Raw genomic sequence first — 21,415 nt, 5'->3', positions numbered from 1 at the left:
GTCTGAGCCACCTGGGAAGGCCGGTCAAGGGTATATCCCTGTATTCTCATTATTCTTTTTGTTTTTTTAAGTTTAAATTGATTGTCCTAGGAAAACTAGCCTGAGACTTTTAGAATGAGCCTCAGAGTTGGTGTGGCAAGTCCCAGTAAGTCATGTAACTATACAAATAAACTTGTGCCACCAATTTTCCTGTTGGGCTGGACAATAACAAAAACAGAAGACACATTCTCAAATATCCATCTGAGGAACAGAACATAACAACCATTTCTCACTTTTTTTTTTTTTTTTTTGCTATTTTTTTATACTTACCTCAAAGGGTTTTATATCTAGTCGTCCTGTCTTAGTCAATGAGGTCCGTCTTTCTCTCTTCAACTCTCTTACAGTAAATGTGCTTGAAGGATAACTTCTTCCACTTACTGATGCTCTTCTCAGTTCTGCTATGCTATGTCCGGTATTCTTTAAACATTCTGTCTGAAGTTTCTCAAGGGGTTGAGTTTTTATAGAAATTACTGCTAAGTGTTCTGAGATAATGTTTGGATCTATTTTGAGGGGTTTACTCCCAACATGTGGAACTATTTTAATTGTAGAGTCCTCTACAATTGAATATTTAGTTAATTCTTTATCTAAGTCAGGAATCATGTTAACAGAATGCTCTTGTGCCTTTTGAACAATTCTGTTAATGTTTAGATCTCCAAAGAAACCAGCATTTGAATTCTTTGGACTAACTGAATCAAAGGGAAAATTTGAAACTTCATTAATAATTAAATTAGCCACTTTTTTAGGGAAAACTCTGTTTGTACTTTTTATATCATGATAAAGATCCTTTTGTGTTCCAGATTGTTGTAGTACATTACTATAAATAGAATCAATAACCTGAGAAACCATTTCTATACTTTCTGGATTTAGAAAGTGTTCTTCAGAATCATCAGCAACAAGACTAATATTACTTTTTGAAATTTCAGCCGTCACAGATTTTGTCAGTTGAGATGCAATTTTATTTAATTCAGGTTTTGACAAGTTTTTTGTATGTTGGCTTGAGCCACTTGGCAACCTTATTATTTTAGCCAAGAACAAGGCCAGTGCTTCCTCTAAAAACATGGCATCTAACATAGAACCTTTTTTGGATGAAGACTTTTCCTGGGACTTAAATTCATCAACCATTTTGACTACTTTTTCCATAATTTTAACAGCTTCCAGAGCTAATTCTGGACCTGAAAATTCTTCCTGTACTTGAGGCTGAAATTTAGATTTGGAAATTTCTTTCACCATTAAAAACCCTATTATATCAGAGAGGACATTACTCTTACCCATTAAATCTTTAAATATAGAAGTGAGCGAGCCAGAGTGTTTTAAAATACTGGTATAAACAGAATTAACTACTTTTTCAATAGCTTCATTGTCAGCTAAAGGTGCAGTAGGTATTTCCTCTGCCAGTGATACAACTTTAATCTTATTTTTGGAGATAATTTCTTGTATTGAATTCAATATTTTTGATGTTACTTTTTGCATTTCAGCTTCTAGGGATTTGGGTCTTTCCTTATCGACCTTTGGAAACACAGATAAAAGCTTTGATAAAAATTTTACAGCAATTTCTTCTATTATGTTATAAGGCAGTATACGTGCCTGCGATGGATGAGGCTGGGGAATGTCAGTCGTTTGGATCACATCTTTAAGAATATTTTCAACAACACTGTCAACTTCTGCACACTGATACGGTGTTAGCTCTCCAGAAAAGTAGTTCTGCAACTGATTGCCAGTCACTTCTCGTCGAATTAAGTCAACTATGGTTTCTGAAAGAATTCTACATCCACTGGCTGCACAATTTTGTATACTCTCTTGTGACCCAAATTGTGACAAGAGATTATCATAGAGTCCATGAACCACTAATTGAATAATTTCATCATCATTGGGATGTAAGGATTCCACATACTGTATAATCATATCTTCATCTTTGGAGATCTCTGTTGTAACTGTACTTAGTAACTTCATTTGAAGGAAATCCAGTTCTGTAAACCAGCTGCCCTCAAATGTTTCTAATTTGGTGTTTGATACTGTTGAGAAAATTTTAGATAAAAGAGTAGAAATCACATTCTCTAAAAATTCATGAGGCAGCATGATGGTATATGGTGATGATGTCTGACATTCTTTGCTGGCTGTTTGAGCCACTTTTTGGACCTTTTTAACAATATCCTTAGTTTCCAGAGGCAAACATGACAAAGCTGGAAACTCATCACACAATATCAAATTAAGCTTATGTTGAAAAATTTCATTTATCATTGCACTTGTTAGTCTTCTTGCTAAATTTCCCCCTTTACTCTTTATATTCTTACAGATGGAGTCTTGAGATTTATATTCCTTCAAAATATTGCACACAGAGGCATGGACAACTTTGTTGACCAATGTTTTATCAATTGATGACATTTTATCTAAAAAAAGTATCTTATTTGAAGAGGGTTTTTCAGCCATTGTGTGACTCTTATCCACAGTTATTCTCTTAACAGTGCCTGGTGCTTCATCTATATTTGATTCTTTATGCCTGGGATATTCCTTAGGAACTGATGACACTTTATCTGCAGATGGAAAAAACTGATATTCTTTATCTGGCCTAAATACCTTAATTTGAGCATCAGAAAACTCCTTTAACAGGGAATCAATAAGTCTCATAGCTGTGTCATAGAGTTCAGCTTGATTTTCATCATCACATACATTTTGACATCTATCATATGTTTGTGTTTCTGGTGAGGAAGAAAAGACCAATTTGTTAACCATTTCAGTAATAACATCTTCTAAAAATTTAGCAGGGAAAACTCCAGGTTCACATTTTGGTGGGTACTGAGGGCTGTCTGGTTTACTAGGTTCCTTTTTAATATCCTTAACTTTCACTCTGTCATTTTCCCTTTTCCCTCCTCTCTCCTTCTCCCTCTCTTTTTCTATTTTGCTTGCATTCTCTTTTTCTTCTTTCTCTTTGGCAGGGAGATTTTTGTTGGCTGACAGGGATAAATCCTTTGTTAAAACAGACTGTGCAAAATCCTCGCCAACCTCTTGAGTTCCAGGCAATGCTTGAGTTATAGGTGATGCTGAATGACTTGGAAGACTTTGTTGTTTTAAATAATCTGCTGATTCTTGAGAATGGTACATTCTGAAGATATTGTCATAAATATTTTCAGTGACATTTTGGACTAATTCATAATCTGAGTACTGTCCTTCCTTTGTGTCTCTTTGAGCTGAAGAGTCTTTCTTTTCCTCGTCGTTTGGCTTCTGGGTAACTGCTTCTGAAAATCTCTCTATTGTGTTCTCTGTATTTCTCACTTTGGCTATCAAAGATGACTGAAGGGGGTTGTCTTCTGTTTTTAATGAACTTTCTGTTTTGTCAACCTTCTTCTCATTGTCTGTTTTAAAATCTAGTTGAAAGATTTCCCTTTCACCATCAGTAGCTACTGGAAATTGTGTGTGTACCACCTTACCTTGCCCCTCTTTATCTGAAGCTGATATTCTTTTCTTGTCAGTTTCATTATTTTCAAGTGTTCCCTTCAAATATGGCTCCCCTTTATCTTTAGTTTTCACACTAGTAGTTGGACAAGTAACTTTGGATACATTGTATTTTTGAATTGGAATTCCCATCTTGTTTTTATTCTCTTTATTTGCCACACCTGCAGCTGGCCCTAACAGGTTAACTATGTTGCTTTTCATAATACTAGTTACAGAGGTAAGGACTGGATCTTGGATATCACCTGTTTTCATTGATGTCTTCTTAGTTTCAAAACGTTTCTTTTTGCTCATTGCACCTTTATCTACTTCCAAAGCATCCAATACATTTTTCTGGTCTGAAGTTAGAGACCCGTGTTTACGTGACTGTTCTGGTAAGGTAAGTTGATTCTCTTTTAAGCATCTGTTTATCTGTGTAGAAGTTTGCTGTGGAAGGTGTTTAACCCTTTGAGTGATGTTATCTGGATTTAGAAATGAAAAGAAAGTAGACCACCAGTCTCCTGAAAAAAGTGGTTGAATCTTGAAAGCAGAGATTGCTTTCTGGGCTAAAGTAGCAATCATTTCTATAACAATGTTATTTTTACCATTCTTCTGAATATCATTAGATTCATACGTTCCTATGAACTGATCATACACAAAATCGGATATCTTATCAACTGTCTCTTTATCAATTGGTGGAAAAGAAAACATTTCTTCAGCATTTGGCAGAACTTTAATTTCACTTTTCCTAAATTCTCCTATCAGAGAGTTTGCAAATTTTATAGCCAAGCTCACAACATCTGACTCTGGTTTTTCTTTTTTCTTAATCTCTTCAGTAATACTTGGAAGAGAATAAAATTTGCAAACAAGGTCAACAATTACATCTTCCAAAAATGTAGCTGAATATAGAGAAGGCTGTGTCTTTTTCTTACCAGGTATAGTATGTACAGAGACATGGTCATAATTAGATAAGCTATTGGAAGATGATTCTTCACTATGTAAAAATGGCTGCAGATGATGATCCATGATTTCCTTCATAATGAAACCAGCTATTTTACTGAGGAATGAGACTCCATTTTTGTCTGCATCTTTCTGGACTTCAGCTTGAAATTCAGATTTTTTCAAAATATTATTACATATAGAGTTAATCAAATCTTCAATCACTTCTAATTGCACACTTTCTGCATTCTCCTCTGCTGTAGCAAGACGGATCTCATGTTCAGAAATTTCTCTGATGATTTCATCAGTTAGTTTTGATGCTGCATCCATGAACTCATAATCTGAAACATCTTCCTCTTTCAGTTCACTTTCAGTGTCAGTCAAAGGGAAGATATGCACTAGAAGCTTGTAAATCATATCTTCTAAAAGAGAACGTGGCAACACAGTAATACATGATGGTAAGGCATGGCTATCTCTCATGATGACATTGAGTACATTTCTGATGATTTTATCAGCTTGAGGAGAAGAATAGGAAGAAGATATTGATTCTCCTGAAACTAATGACTTTACCTGGTAGTCATACATTTCTTCCAAAAGGAAATTATATATTTTTCTTCCAAAACAAGCAGTGTCACTTTGCATAGCCCTATATATTTGAATCAGAGATTTATATTCATCTAATATTTTTTTATAAGTAAGGTTCACTGTTCTTTGAACCATTTCTTTATATTCTTCTGAAAAACACATATCAGCATCAAAGCTATCTGCAAGAAAAATCTCTGCTGTGGTGAACTCCAGAACAATTGATTTTACTAATGTTGTAACAATGCCAGTAACTTTGGCTTTTATTGTATCTGGGTTTTCAGCAGCCAAGACATTGTGTGAGAATGCATAAAGGAGTTTACATAAAAGTTCAGAAATTACTTCTTCCAAAAAGACAGCTGAGTTCATGATGAAGGATGGCTCTTTTTCTTTAGGACCTAATACTTTCTGTTTATAAGTCTGATCAACTGCAGCTGAAAGGAGAGTTTTATCTCCAGATAAAAATGACTGAAGATGATGGTTAAAGATTTCTTTTATTATAAAACTTGCTATTTTTGAAACAGGTATATTACGCATATCTTTTTTATCTTTTGTAAGAGATTGGTATATACTTGAAGAGGAAAGAGCAGAATAAATGGAATCAACCATGGATTCGATATCTTTTTCTGAAATCATACTATGTTTTTCATTCCCATGTTTAATAATACATACTGCATGTTTTGAAATTATTGACATGATTTCATTTATCAGTTTTATGACTGGATTACTTAAGTCTGATTGAGAAGTATCTGGGTGTTCTGTACTGGAGGCAAATGGACTCATCTGAGATATAAGCTGAGACACAATTTTTTCCAAATGAGTATGTGATAACATAGTAGTATATATTGTTGAAGCCTGTCTTTGGGATCTTGATTTAGTAATGTCATGGTGAACTTTCCTTATCAAAATATCAGTACTAAGTTTGGCTTGTGACCCAAATGGAAGCTTTTCTCTAAGATTCTGATGAATTTGGAAATCAGAGGTTTCTGATAGGATGATTTTAGTTATCTTTGCAGCCAGTGTCTTTGTATCACTTAGAAAATTTTTATCAGGCATTATTTCCATTTCATATTCTTGCACAACTTTGCTGTACACCTTGTCAATAATGTTTTTGACTATATCTCTCTCTACTGGAGGCAAACATAAATTTTTCTCTGCATTCTCTAAAATGCTAACTTTAGCTTTTGAGAATTCCTCTGTTATGAAATGTATGAGCTTTTCAACTTTATCAAATAGTTCATCTTCTGAATCTCTTATTGATTTTGTTTGTACAATGCCTAACCCCCTGTGGAATATTTTGCTTAAAACCCCAGAAATTACATCTTCCAAAAAAGCTGAGGTATACACACTGGCATAAAACCACTGCCTTCTCTCATCGCCCAGATACATGTATGATGAAGGTAATGACTTTCCCTCCACAAATGGCTGAAGATGTTGTTGACAGACATGTTTAATGATAAAACCTGCTATCCTGTCAATAAGAACATCATTACTACTTATGATACTTGGCTCAACTGATTCTTGAGACTCAGAGTTTAAAATATTTTTGAATACTGAGTCCACAAGATGGTGGATATCATCTTCTGAATAAAGAAACTTGGTTTCTTCTTCATCTTTTGAGAATCGAATTTCATGTTGGGAAATTTTCCTTCGAATATCACTGATTATATCTGAAGCAATTTCATTGAAATTAGCTTTTGATCTATCTTTTGGAATTTCTCTGTTTGCAACAATGCTATGTGCAGAGGGAAAAATTCTAGATAATAGTACTCTGATTATGTCTTCTAAAAATGTGTATGGCAGCAAGGTGTTATATGGAGATAAACTCTGACTTGGCTTGGTAGATCCACTGATGTTACTAAGAATGTCTTGAACAACATTGTCAGTTGTTGAAAGAGAATATGAAGATGACAAATTCCCAGAAAACAGTGGATGAAGAAGGTAATCTGAAATAGCTGCTACAACTAAGTTGGTAATTTTTTCCACAAAAATACTGCTGTCTTCAGACTCTTTATCAAACTCAGGATGGAATCCATACTGTTTTAAAACATTTCTATAAACTGAGGTGACCAGTTCATCCACAATATCTGTATCCACAGAGGGGTAAGACTGTTCTTTGTCATTATATAGAAGGTGAACTTTAGCTTTGTCAAAATGATTATTTACTGAGTATATAATTTTTTGGGTCATGTTTTCCAGCTCAATTTCAGTGTTATGCTTTGGACTGAAAACTTTTGACAAAAGTCTGGCAATAATTTCCCTTACAAATGTCTCAGGGTAAATACCTGGAGCTAATGGTGTCTGGGGTCTATGTGACTCTATGACTTCATTGAGAACTTGTTTAACCATATTCGAGATAGCATCTGAAGGAGTCTTTGGACGAGGTAAACCTTCTCCACACAAAAATGGCTGAAGGTGATTTTCAATAATCTCTTGGATAATAAAACTGGCTATTCGGTCAACCAAAACTGGGCTTCGGCTGAGTATACTTTTCTGTATTGAAATAAGAGAGTCATATGCTTGCATAATATTTCTATAAACAGAATCCACCATCTTCTGGAGGCTTTTTCCTTTACACAGATATTGATTATCATATATAGTGAACCAAATTTTATGTTTTGAAATGGCTGATATAACCTTATTTATTATACATGTAGACATCTCATTAAAATCTGAACTCATGAAATAATTTTTTTCCAAAGAGGAATCTTTACTGGGTGGAGGAATGAGTTGATATAAAAGTCTTCTGATGATATCTTCTAAAAATGATTGTGATAACATGGTGCTATAGTCTGTTAAAGACCTAGGTTTGGAAGTAAATTCTCTCAGGTTATTTTGAAGTTTCTGTAATATAATTTCAGCATTGAGAGGGTAATATGAATTGTGTAACAGCTTTTCCCTGAAGCAAGTTGGGAGTTGGTAGTCCAAAATATCTAACAATATGCTATTAGTTATTTGTTCTGCTATTGAAGTACTGTCACATGCCAGATTATCACCACAGGTCACTTTTGATTTATATTGCTGTAAAACACCATAATAAACTGAGTCAACAATCCTACTAATAGTTTCTTTATGGACTGGTGGAAAACAGAGCCTTTCTTCAGAATTCTGTAAAACAGTGACCCTTGCCTTATTAAACTCATTCACTACACTGTTGACAAATAATGTATTCATCTCATTGAGCTGGGCATCCGTGATGTTTTCATTTTTGCCCAGCAGTGAAATAGAGAGATTAAAAAACAGTTCTGAAATTATGTCCTCTAAAAATGTGGCTGAATAAACACCTGTATTCATATCTCCTGGATATTGCTTATTATGGATGGCAATTGTATTCATATCCTTTGTTTCCTGTCTTTTAAGAGGTGGCATATTAGCAAAATTTACTGAATACTTCTTGCCAAATGGTGCTTGTATTTTGGAACTAACTACACTGGGATTATTCAGGGGTCCTGTCAAAGCATGGACATAATAACTCATGGGTCCTAAGGAGCCTCTAGCTTTTTCCAATTCTGTTAATTCTGGCCTTTTTGCTTTTATAAAACTAGACTGTATTTCTCTTGCTCCATACTTCAAATGCTTGTTTGCAAAAGGTGGACTTTGGGGGAGTTGTATACCATGACGTAGTTTATCCATCAACGATTTAACCAAGCTGTGGGAGATAACAGTAAGCATAGAGTCTGATGACAATAAATCCTGATCCATTTCTGCCAGATTTTCCAAAATGTCTGACATATAATCCCCTTGAAATTGTTCACAGTCCATTGCTCCATTACAGCAGTCAAATTCTTCATCTACACTTTGAAGTATTTTTAAAAGTTGACATTCTTCTGCTGATACCTCTTCAGAGAGAGGGCAATTATCAAGAAAGACAGAGTTTGTGCATTTTTCTAAAAGTGTTCTGATTAGTTTCTCACATACAACATTGAGAAGGAAAACTGATTTAGGGGAGAGCCCTAAGTTATTTCCAAGTGTGTTATTACATTGCTCTTCATATGATGATGAGAAAAATGTTCTTGCTTTTATTTCAGAATCCATAGCCTCATCTGGCTGTTCATCTGGTAAAAACAAATCTAAAACAATACTGAAAACTCTGTTGACTATTTCTTTGGATTCATGAGTTTTTAGGCTACCAGTCAGACTATCTAACTTGTGTGCCAAATAATTTAATTTATTTTTTTGAATGATATGATCAGTTTGGTGAGTAGCTAATCCCCAGTCTCTGGAACCTTTCTGTCTTTGCATGGTATTTCTTCTGTTGCAAATGGACACACTATTACTTCTAAGCATGGGAAATGGTCTGTTTCTTCCACTGTTTTCAAGGTGATGGTTTAACCCTATTTTTTTGGACAGTACATGAATCACACCTATTAAGAGGTCCTGAAAGAGATCATCAAAGTCAGAAGCACCTACTCCTGGGCAGTAAATGTACTTTCTTGTTAATGAAAACATTTGCTGTGCAGTGTCAGTCTTTATGATGTTACTATTTAACAGGATTTCAGTGATGATTTCAGAGATACTTAGAGCAAGTTCTCCAACAGAAATTGATCTACTCTCAAACACTTGAGAATCAATTGAAATAATAGTGTCAAATGCAGCATTTTGTCTTTCCGATGTTTTCTCTTTTACTCTAATATCTGTGATGCTGCCAGAAATGCTTGACATTAAATGGCAAATGACAGACTCAGTGAGATGTTCACAAAATTGATAAAGTGAAGAATCACTATATATGCTTCTTAGAGGCGATTTTGATTCATATTTTTTCCTTGACAGTGTAGAAACAATAGACATCTTCTCACTGGAAACTTAAAAAAGAAAACATTACCATTTTAGTATGCATTAAGGGACATGTGGAAAATTCAGTATTTTGATAATTACTTATGTATGAATTTCATCTTTGGAACACCTCACTAAAAAAAAAAAATCTAGTCAAGAAAAATACTGGGTTTTCTTCAGATACTTATTTCTCACCTGTGGAATCTTAATTTTAGCCATAAAGTTGATATTCAAATATCAATTAATTTTAGCTATAAAGTTGAATTCAAATATCTAAGTCTACTGCTGGTATCTGTTTGCTTAGATGGTTAAGGTGCTCTAAAGAGCTGGAATTCCTGGGGCAGAGAAATGATTTCCAAGTGTAGTGTAGTGTTATATCTTAACAAGTGCACAGTGATCTCTGTGGAATCAGGCAAGACCAGCGGAGAGTGGAGGCTTTAAGCTGTACTTTGACAGTTAGACGGGTTTTAGATATCTTGAGGTGAAGGAAGTAAGGAAACGGAGCTCCACATGGAAGGAGCATGAGTGACATCACTGAAAAACCCTGGACATGTCTGGGAATGGAGAAGAGACATGATAGAAAGAAGGGGCTAGTGGTAATGAATCTGATCTGCCAAGGCAGTTTTGATCAAACTGGTTTGATCCCTGGGTCGGGAAGATCCCCTGGAGAAGGAAATGGCAACGCACTCCAGTATTCTTGCCTGGAGAATCCCATGGGCGGAGGAGCCACAGTCCATGGGGTCACAGAGTCAGAGTTGACCTTGTCACTAAACCACCACAGAGACAAACACCAATGGGATGGGATTACGAATCTTATCTTCTCCTGTTTTCTTTGTTTTTCTTTATTCTCTAAGTTCAATTAGGCGGTGCTTGAAGAAATTCTACTTATAAGCTTGGAATTGCAGACACACCCAACTGTCCACCTTGAAATAATACCAGTTTTAATTACAGGAAATGGCCTCATCGTACAGGTAGTTAGGACTGATAATATGTGTTCTACTATTTCAATGATGGTTAGGTGATGTATCTAGACTGGTAAAGTAGCAATGAATTACTGGTGACTGGAATTAATGATCCAGCTCAAGGCTATAATAGTGTTAGATGGAATTTTATGAAACCGCCAATAATTATCAGGTTTGACATCATGTGGCAATCATATAATTCAACCAAACATATAGATGTATGCATGCTCAGTCACCAAGTTGTGTCTGACTCTTTTGCAACCCTGTGAACTGCAGCCTGCCAGGCTCCTCTGTCCATGGAATTTTTCCAGGCAAGAATACAAGAAAGGGATACCATTTCCTCCTCCGGGAGAACTTCCTGACCCAGGGATCGAACCCATGTATCCTACATCTCCTGCATTGGCAGGCAGATTCTTTACCACTGAGCCATCTGAGAAGCTAAATATATATAGATAAGTCTATCTTCACCCCCTTTTAAAAAAATGCTTTCAAGGATATGTATAGAGTATTATACCTAAAAGGAATATAATAATACTGGAATACAAACAAAACAAGAGGCTTAATACCACTGTTCTTATAAACTGTGACTAACCATAGCAATGGCTTCAACTGTACACCTTAAAGTTGAAATACAACTTTCAACCAGTTACCTCTATGTTTGGTATAATTATAAAGAAGTCACGCATGAGAACTTTATAAATGTTTAGAACTCAGACCTCAAGTTCAAACCAAAATCTCCTAATTTTCAACAGTCACATTTTCTCTCATCTGCAGATATGGAAAAATTAGCAATACACCTTTTCAGATTCAAACCATATGAATGTTTAACTTTTTTTTTTTTTTTTTTTTTTTTAGTATCTGGTTATATTAAGAAGTGATTAAACACCCTCCCTCTAAGGCTGTTTTCAGAAAAACAGTAAATGAAGCTTCTTGAACTGGAGCTCTTTTACATATATTTGATTATTTTCTTTCTAAACTAAGCCCACTCTTACTTACCTCTAGTTTCAAAGTTCTTGAAATATGTGACCACAGATGTGGTGACATGTCTTGATACCAGATGAATTTCATTTGGACCCAGTTCATGGTCAGCAAAAGCAATGACTTCAACTTCCTTCAGAGGCTTTATTTTCAGGTAACTCTTATTTTCCCATTTTTGCAATAAAGAAAAATCTTCCCTTCTGACCTCAGCTTTTTTGTTTTCTTCTTCAAGTATATAGCTGATTCTTTTATCCCACATTCTAAGCAGACTTTTCTCATTCTTTTGTCCTCCAGATGTTATAGACAAAGGGTTTTGCTTTGATATGAAAAATGGTTTCATTGTTTCCGTGCTTTCACTAATGTGTGGTTGATTTGGAAATCCATAGCTTGACAGCACAGTACTGACAATATTTTCTGCAGCTAAACAAATCTTGAGTGGAGAAACAGTTGTCTGAATTTGGCTAGGCTCAACAACTGGTTTGGAGATCTCGTAATGAAACACTCTTGGATTTTCACCTTTTCTCATTTCTATAAATGACATTACTTGCTTTAATGCTGTTTCTGTGGATTCATTTGCTTTCTTTAGCAGTTTTTCTAAGACACTCCCTTCAGGGAGGGAGCTATTTCCTTTCATAGCTTGATCAAAATAGCCCAAGTCAGATTCCTTTGGGAGAGTGTCTAGGACTTTGTTTCTAGAAGATGAAGGTCTATTTTCTGAATCAGGCCTTCTCATTGGCTCTGAGTTTCTAACTGTGTCTTCTACAGAGGCTCTGGAATATGAGGGTAAATTTGATGAAGACTTATAGCTTTTTTTCATATTTTCCTCTGAATAAAAACCCAAACCTGGAGCACTGCTTTGTGGAAGATTATTCCCAAAACTTACTTCCTTTAACTTTGACATGGGCATTTTCGTATTAGTTGCTAACTCAACCTGGTTAACAATGTAAGTATTTTCTACTCCTTGAAACAAATTTTCCTTGGGAAGGTTTTTGATTATAGACTCACTGAAATGAGCACACTGGTCCATCAGCGTCCCAATGATCTCACTTGCTGCAGTGTTCTCTTTTACTATGCTGACAGAAGATGGTTCCTCTTGGCTTATTTCTTTGTCTAGCTTGTTCTTAATTACACCAAGCATGTTGCAGACAATATTAATAGCATATGTAAGTAACGCTGAATGGAATGAATGAACCTGTAGAAGGGTATTCTGTACATTTTCCTTGGAAACAATGGTACTTGACTTGGATTCATTAGAAAAATTTTTCAATGGTTGTAACTTTGGCAACATCTTTTTGCTTAATAGTCTTTGTTGGACAGGAAAAAGATTTTCTACAGGCATTTTCACTATTTCAGAAAACTCATATTTAGAGGTATGTTTAAACTGTAAGTCCACAAATGACTCTAACATGTTTAAAACCCGTTCTACAATTTCTTGAACAATTTGGTTGCTAGAGCCCAAAGGACTTTGGTCTTTGGTTTTAGTGTTATATACTGGTACATTGCTGAGGGTGTCCTTGGTTGGAAAATCATATTTACTTTTAGTAGTAATGTGTTCTTTCCTATTTGCTGGAGTTTCTTTACCATATAGGGTGGGCATCTGGGACAAAAAGCACAGCTGTAATTTTTCAAACAGCATTTCAACAATTTCCCTTCCAAACATATTAATTTGTGCTTTAGTGTCTTCAGCTCTAGTAGAAGCTCCCTTAAAACAACTATGAAATCGGTTTTCACAGTCCTCAAGATGTGGCAGATTTAAAAGCGAAAGAGAATTTTCTAATTCTTTTGCTTTTATTGAAATTTCAGTCAAACCATTTTCAGCTATCATCAAGAGCTTACACTTTTCGTTTTCCATGTCATTTGATTCAGTTTGCCACTTGTCAAACATTTTTTTAAATATACCTTCTTTAGGAAAAATCTGTTCTAACTGTGAAGAAACATTTTCCAAGTAAAAACAGGCTTGTGGTTTGGCAAGAGACTTTGCACCTATATTTCCCTGTGAAAGTTTGGGATCATCCAGATGTGAGAATTTGATAGGATTAGCCGAATTGTGGTTATTGATCACATATAATCCTTGCAAAACTGTATTAACTATTTTATTTGCTGCCATGATTTGATCAGATGGTAAAGCTCTATTGTTTACCATTGCTCTAGTTCGTGTCACCTTTTCCAATTCTTTAACAGTTGCTTTCAGGATATTACTTATTATATTCTTGGCATACATTTTTAGCTCCGAAGTAGGCAGTTTCATTTCCAGTAAGTTTTTGGCATCTCCTGATGATAGGATGTGTGGCAGCCTGATATCCGTCTTGGCCCAAACGTCTTTTGGGGTCTTCTCTCCAGGACTTAATTTGGTCCTGCTCTTGGCCTTAGCACGACTAAGTCCTATGTGTGGTTTTGTTCTAAATTTAGGCAAAGGAGTAACTTTTGATCTTGCTTTTAAACTTGTTGTAACACTTGGCTTAGGGCTCACTTTAGAACTGTGTAGTCTTAAAGGTTGCAACTCATCAGAACAACCTTCAAGGGACACAGTCCCTTCTAGATAAAATGAGGCAAAATTTGTGATCTTATTGAGAACCACTTGAACTAGATCTTTCCCCACTTGTGATGGTGAATATCGTAAAAAAGTATTTTCCAATAGAGAGATATTTCGACTGTCTGCATAAGGATAAACCTGTGGTAGCACAAATCTAGTGACACTACTTCCTATTCCTGCTTTAATTTCTTTGATGCATGGTGATTTCTTTGGTAAAATATTTTTGTCAGCTGGTTCTCCTTCATTATTTTCATATAATGATGTCACGATTACAGAGTACATTTTCCCCAAAACATTTTCAATTATGTCACTTGCCGCATTGTTGATATGTGATTGACAGAAGTTTTTATGTGTTATGTCTGATGTTTTAGAGTTAGGTATAAAGTGGGGTATTTCATTAAAGGAAGGCAAGTGGCCTATGATTTCTATTATTTTTTGATACACTTTATTTATAACTTCTTCCACTGCACTGAATAATGCAGTTCTTTCTTTTTGTTTTGATTTTTCATTTCTCATAAATATTTCTTCTAAAACAATTCTTTGGCTTTCCCTTTCCCATGACATTTGGTTTTGTTCTAATGCATACTTTGAAGACAAAGACAGTTTGGTGTTTTTTTCCTGAGCTCTTTGTCCCAGTGATATTTCATTTGATACGGTGAACTGTGAAAATAAATTAGGATTGTCTTTTGAGTAAAAACTGATTTCCTTTGCAGATCTTTTATTATATAAACTCTTTAAGATACCATTGATAATTTCACTTACAATGGTAATTTCTTGGAATGAAACATTGTTTGGATATGGATGCATCTTTTGGATTTCAAGGTCTAAGTCATTTTTAATAAAATTCAAAATGGCACTGGCAATGATGTCAGAATATTCCTTAAGACTAGTTTGTGATAGATGAATTGTAGATCCAAGTTTTTCTCTGTAACTGGCAAAAGTGGAATCCATGAGCTCTTGGCTGAGAATATTTTCATTTGATATTTTCAGAATACTCACATTTGATTCCACCTGGCTTGGTTCATGAAAGATGATGCCATCTTGCTTACAGTTTTCCAGTTCTGGTCTCAAAAATGACTTTTTTTTAGGCTGGAAAGCAAGCATAATTAACGAATCTATTCTTTCTGTGGCAAATGATTCTAACCAATTAAAAATACTTTGAGTGATGAAGTTAGCACTTTCCTCACATGAATCAGGAACAAATTTCTTGGGGTCTTCTTTCTCTACTATAGTTATCTGGCTATCACTAGCATAAGCTGGTTTAAGAATTTTTGAAGATGGAAAATGCTCTGTTTTCCTTTCACTTTCTGACTCCATAAGAAGAGACTGCCGACACTGTGCTTTTGGAAACGTATTACAAAAGGTCAGAGGCAATCTAGTAGAAGTAGGATCCTTTGCATTTATGCTAAGCATGACAGCAGAACTGAGATTATGAAGTACAATATCTACTATATCATTGGATATCAAAATAACATCAGATTTAGGGACTGAAAACTTTGGAAGAATTTTATTTACACCCTCAATGTCAGAATTTGCTCTGGGATGTTTGCCAGCTATGCTACATTTCAAAGTGGGTGTGGCAAATGAGAGATTATTCTGGTTGAGTGTTTTTTCATAAATATCACATAAGACACTTTCAATGGTATCCTGTATTTGAAACTGAAGTACTTTTCGATACTCAATCTTATTAAACAGTTTTTCAATAATACCTTCTTGCTGATCTGAACTGATCTCTTTGTCAGAACTGTTCTTGTCACATTTTCCTTTGGATGATACAATATCTAACACTGTGTTAACAATTTGACTTGTAATACTTTCAGAAACCACAATATTATTCATTAAGAAAGGAGTTTCCTTCTCTTTATCTAATTCATTTTTGATTCCTTTTAAAATTTTTCTGGCCACTTCTGTTGCATATGTATTTAATTTGTTCAAAGAGACCTGACAAAATGAGTTAGCGTTTTGTGACATAACATTATCCACTGAGCAAGAGGAAAACTGACCCTCAGAATACAAATCTTTGGCTGACAAAGCTTTGCTTAATGTACTCTTATCCTGTTGAACAGGTAAAGCCATTGGAACTGTGAAGTTGATTTGGGGACAAAAAAGAGACTGTACTTTGGAAGTAGCAAAAGTTTCTAAACTCGTTAATATTGCCTGCACGATATCTTCAACTATGTTTCCTTTAGCCTGTCTGTCAATGTTGAATCTGGACTGAAGAGAATAGGGATTCTTGTTCAGTGCAGTGATGGAGGGTTTTCCTCTTCCATAGGTGTGTTCATGGAAAGAAACATTTGCTGAGAACGTGATGGTTTTATAGCTATTTTCACTTGCAATTGTCTCTGTCTTAGCAGCTGTATAGAGTTTATCAAATACAGTTGTAACAACATCATCTGCCACTATGGTTACATCTGCTTCAGACACCATCATTTTATCTATAAATGGAACAGATGTTTGAGCAACTGGCTCACCAACATTGTGAGGGATGTCGCTTAAAAGGGAGTGGGAGAGAGAAAGCATATTTAATTGACTGACCAAAGCATTTTGAAAGATCTCATTCAAAATATTTCTTATAATGGGAACAACTGGAGATTTCTGTGGTTCTTTGAGCTTCACTTCAAGTTTGTTTAAGGTTCTTTCTAGAACCCACTGTTGAAGAGAATCTGATTGAGTCTCTTCTGTTAGTGGTATTCTCTCACCAATGAATTCTTTCTCTGTGTTTGTAGCATCTTCTAGAAATGAATCTGATTCAGCTCCACCAGGAAGAAAATTTCCATAGATTGGCCTATATCCATTAGTTTCACTGTCTCTCTCTTTAGGTTCAGTTTCATTAAGCATATCTGAGGATACTGCATCTAAGATTAAACTGACTATATTCTCTAGCATTTGTTTCTCAGGTGGTGGTGTTTTCACACTTGTCCTCAAATCTAACGGGTTCATATTTAATTCTGTTTGAATAGCTTTCAAAATAACACTTGATACTTTCTTTGCATTTGTGTATAAAGCTGACTGCAATAGTTCTTCATGTGCGTCTGTGAAAACTCTGAGGCTTTCACATTCCACGTTCATCTTACTGTTTTTTTTATTTTCATCGTTAGTAGAATCCAGAGTTTCTAAATTTCCATTGGCAAACCCTTCCAGTTTAGCAAAAACCATATTAAGAATATCTGAAGCTACCGCTTTTAGCTTATTTGAATGCATTTCTTTTGTGCTCCCTGTTTTGGAAGACTTGGCAGCAATAGGTTTTTCCATGCTTTTAGTCATCTCTTTATTACCCTCTTGAACCATCCTGGAAACTATGCTGGAGATTATTTCAGTGCATTTGGCCATTTCCTCAATAATTGAAGTAAATGATAGGTTGTCAATATCGAGAGGCTCTGAGATAGCTTTACATCCACAACTGACAGAACTAGTATCTGTGTCGACACTACATAATTTTGCAATGATATATTCCAAAATTGTTGTGGAAATGAGCTGAATATTAGACTGCAATTCAGTGGCTCTTTGCTGATTCTTATCGGTCTTCTCTCTGCTTAGCTTAGAACAAGATGCCTGACAGTGAGGGTGAGCCCCTATGAGCTTGCACAACATTTCATAGAGTGTTTCCCCAATATTATCTAACACTTGTAATCTGGAATTCTCTTTGAGATCATTTCCATTAATGACACTATGGAGAGCACATGGAGTAGCTAAAACTTTGTAAAAAGATTTTTTATCCTGTCTGCTTGGCAAAATGTTCCCTTTATCAACATTATCAGATCCATGTGAAGCTGCTGGCTTTGAGTTATCTGAAGAGAGTGAAATACTGCTTTGATCTGAATGTCCACTTGATAGTATTTCACAAATACAAGTTAATAATGGTGATTCCAAGATGTCACCATTGAGATCTGAGACATGAGATTCTAATTTCTTAGTGTCAGTAAAACATCCTTTACCTGTGAGGGATTTGGTATGGTTTCTTTCCCTAAGATTTAGGTTTTTCTCACTGAGTTCTAGTTCATTCTGGATAGCATGCAAAACGATGTTTACCACTTTAGCTGTGTAAGTACTAAGTTGAGATTGCAATGAAGATTTCTCTGCAAGTGAAGGTTTAGAGCCCATTTGCAATTTTGGACAAATAAATAACTTCAGCTTTTTAAAAACTGCATTAATGATCTTATCAGTAATTTCATCTGCAAGTTTTGGTTCACTCTCTTCAGATTTTAACAGGGAAGGTTTTGCCAGATCTCCATCGAGTAAAGATAAATATTTCATTTTCTTTTCACTATCGAACCATTTTTTTAGTGGTTTTTTATTTGGTGCTGCTTTGACCATATGGAGAGTGTCAGGACTCTCTAGAGAAGCTGGATGAACTGATGATGAAATGGAATTTTTGGTGGTACTGGGAATGCAGCTTGCATTATGAAGTATGTTTAATATAGTGTCTGTTATTTCCTGAGCTACTGTACTAATTTCTGACACAGAAAACAGCTGGTCCATCCACTCTTGATGTGATGGTTCATGAGATTTTTCTGAAACAAGAACTGAAGCTTTGTCAGTTCTGCTTTCTAAGTGACCAGGAGGAACAGAAGATATATCCTTGAGCATTTCTGTTAAAATACTTTTAACTGTGTTTTCTGAAGCCTTTTGTATTTGATGCTTTTGATCTTGGCTGAAAAGTAGAATGTCTTTATTTAAACAGGGTTTTTCCTTCAAAATTTTTCTATCCTTAAAAAATGGTAACTCAGTCCTTAATCTGCGACTATGAAACGCAACTTTGCTTCTTGGAGAAGTAGGCTTTGTAGGTAGTTTGCTATTTCTTTGGTATTCTAGACAATCATTTCCTTTTGTAAACCAATGCTCAGAAATTTGTTCTTGTGATTTTGCTTTTTCATCTTTGAAAGATGAATCAAGCACATTTTCCACAATTCTGTCTATTTCTTCATTATCATCTTCAGAATAAAGGACCATGCCAGGAACATTAACAGGTGGAAATGGTCTTCCAGACCTAGGGCCATTAGATAATCTAGTGCTAGTGAGTCTGTATTTTACTTCAGTGTCAGAAGGACTTCTCAGTGTAGAATGTCTACATTTTTGATTACCTGCTTTTACTGGTTCCTGATGTAGCTGAGTAAAGATATCATCAAGCAACTTAAGGAACACTACTGTTTCTTCAGATGCAATAAGTCTCTCATTATTAAGTTCAGTTTGTACAAATCCTAGTATAGTGCTGATTGCTTCCTCTATATAGCCAACCAAAGAGGACTGGGAAAGAATATTTGACATTAAATTTTGTATCTTTTCTTTAACAATTAAATTAGCTGCATCAAGTTCAGGATTACATTTCTTTTTGTCGGCTTTTATATGGCGCATACATGTTGGGTCTGCCACATGTTGCTGATAGGAAAGTTTAGTTGCCTCTTCAAGATGAGGAAGCTCAGTTTGCTTACAAGCTGTAAGAGTCATCAGCTTTTCTAAAATGGCATGCACCATATCCTCTGCAACATCACACATGGGTTCCGCAGTAGCAGGCACTGAAGCTATTAAAGGTTTTTCATATGATAGAGTGAGAGATTCTCCACTGGGTGTTAGACTTGGTTGAATGTTGGCTGATAAATCTTGTGAATATATCTGGACACATTTTTTCTCAACCGCAGACTGTAGCTTCTCAAGCATATTTTCCACAATTTCTGAAGCTACTGAGCAGATATCAGCATTGGAAACCAAGTCTCCTCTTATAGGCTCACTTTGGTCAACAAAAACTTCAGCAGTAACAGAAGAAATAGAGGGAATGGCATGTGTTAAATCAGACATTATTTCTTGAAAAATACTTTCCAAAATCAATTCAGTTTCCCCTTTTAAGTGACACTTAAAGTTAACAAAAACATTCTTTAAACTCTTCATTTCATTCATGGCTTTTGCTTTTTGATCAGAAAACAATGGTTTCTCTAAACCATCTGTTTCAGTGGCAGCATCCTTTGATTTTTTGGGGCCTGTTTCAAGTGATGCTAGAAGATGACTATCAGATTTACAACTTCTGAGGTCAGGGTATGTATATATCATGCTTGTTTCATTATATTTTATTCCATTTGTTACAGACTGTCCTGTAATGTGACATGTTTCTCCCACAACTGCTTTTTCCACATGGGCAGATGGCTTTAATGGTGTGGTTGATCTCCTTACTGATATGTCAACTGCAAATGCACAGGGCTCTCTCTTAAATGATTTCGTTGTTGCAGAAGTGTAGCTTCCATATGTAAACTCTTCACTGCATGTGCTACAAAAACTCGAACTATCTGAGGAGAGGACAGAGTCATCAGACACTGGATATGTATTATTTTTCAACCTTTCTTCATACTTTGTGATGGCTGGGTATAATATGCTGGTAACTGTAGCCACAACCCAGGTCATTATATTCTGAATTATGCTATTCAGTTCTTCAGAAGTTACCTGGTTTGAGGCAAGCAGGAATGAAAAGAAAATCATTTAACTATCTACTCTAGGATGCAACAGAAGGTAATATTTGATGTTTTATATCAAACAATGCATAGCTTGATATCATCATGGTTATAAAGAGAACATGGTAAATATATATATTTAGAATTTCAAATTAATTTCAAGTTGGTTTATTCTCTACTAAAGTTAAAAAAATATATATAAGTTTCCATTTGGCTCCCATTCCCTCAGAACATTTTTACTTATTTATTTTTTCCTAACATTTATGGCTGGGATAAAAGAATTTTTGGTTAAAAAGAAAGAAAATGAAAAATCACTAAATTGCTGTCTAGACACATTATATTACATGCATGTATTTTTTAAAGAAGAAACATAGTGTCTACAACCTAGCAAAATTATTTTAAAATGATCCAGGTTATTTCTAACAAATTATTTCTCAAACAGATATGGTCAAACATTTGGGTGCCTTCAGAGGCATCTGTCTAGCTAAGAGTAAGGATGGAAAAGAAGCCAGCTCTCCTCTCATTCCCTGATGCAGAGGTGAGCCTGTGATTTGTTTACAGGGAAAGGACTACAGCTAATTGTTAAGAATCTAATAAGCAAAAAACAAAACAAAAAAAAGTTCATGCTTTATGGAGATTGCATGGGTTTGTATCTAACAAGATACTATGAATGGAAACTATGAATGTCATAGAAGGCAAAGAAAAGGTGATACAGTGATACAGTGAAGGAACAAATGAGTTTAGAT

At 35.2% G+C, this 21,415-nt stretch overlaps 1 protein-coding gene across 1 annotated transcript in view; it reads right to left on the bottom strand.

Annotated features, from left to right (window-relative positions):
- The window catches only part of FSIP2 (fibrous sheath interacting protein 2), a 134,440-nt gene that overhangs the window by 23,108 nt on the left and 89,917 nt on the right, over positions 1-21,415 (bottom strand). The window contains exons 16-17 of the mRNA XM_065929002.1: positions 11,718-20,661; positions 310-9,788 (exon numbers count right to left, since the gene is read on the bottom strand). Coding sequence (XP_065785074.1) covers positions 310-9,788; positions 11,718-20,661 — 18,423 coding nt within the window. The remainder of the gene's footprint in view (positions 1-309; positions 9,789-11,717; positions 20,662-21,415) is intronic.

This window comes from Muntiacus reevesi, chromosome 3, assembly GCF_963930625.1.
Source record: "Muntiacus reevesi chromosome 3, mMunRee1.1, whole genome shotgun sequence".
Classification (NCBI taxonomy): domain Eukaryota; kingdom Metazoa; phylum Chordata; class Mammalia; order Artiodactyla; family Cervidae; genus Muntiacus; species Muntiacus reevesi.
The sequence above is the reverse complement of the archived record's forward strand: the minus strand, read 5'-3'. Positions and strand labels throughout refer to the sequence as shown.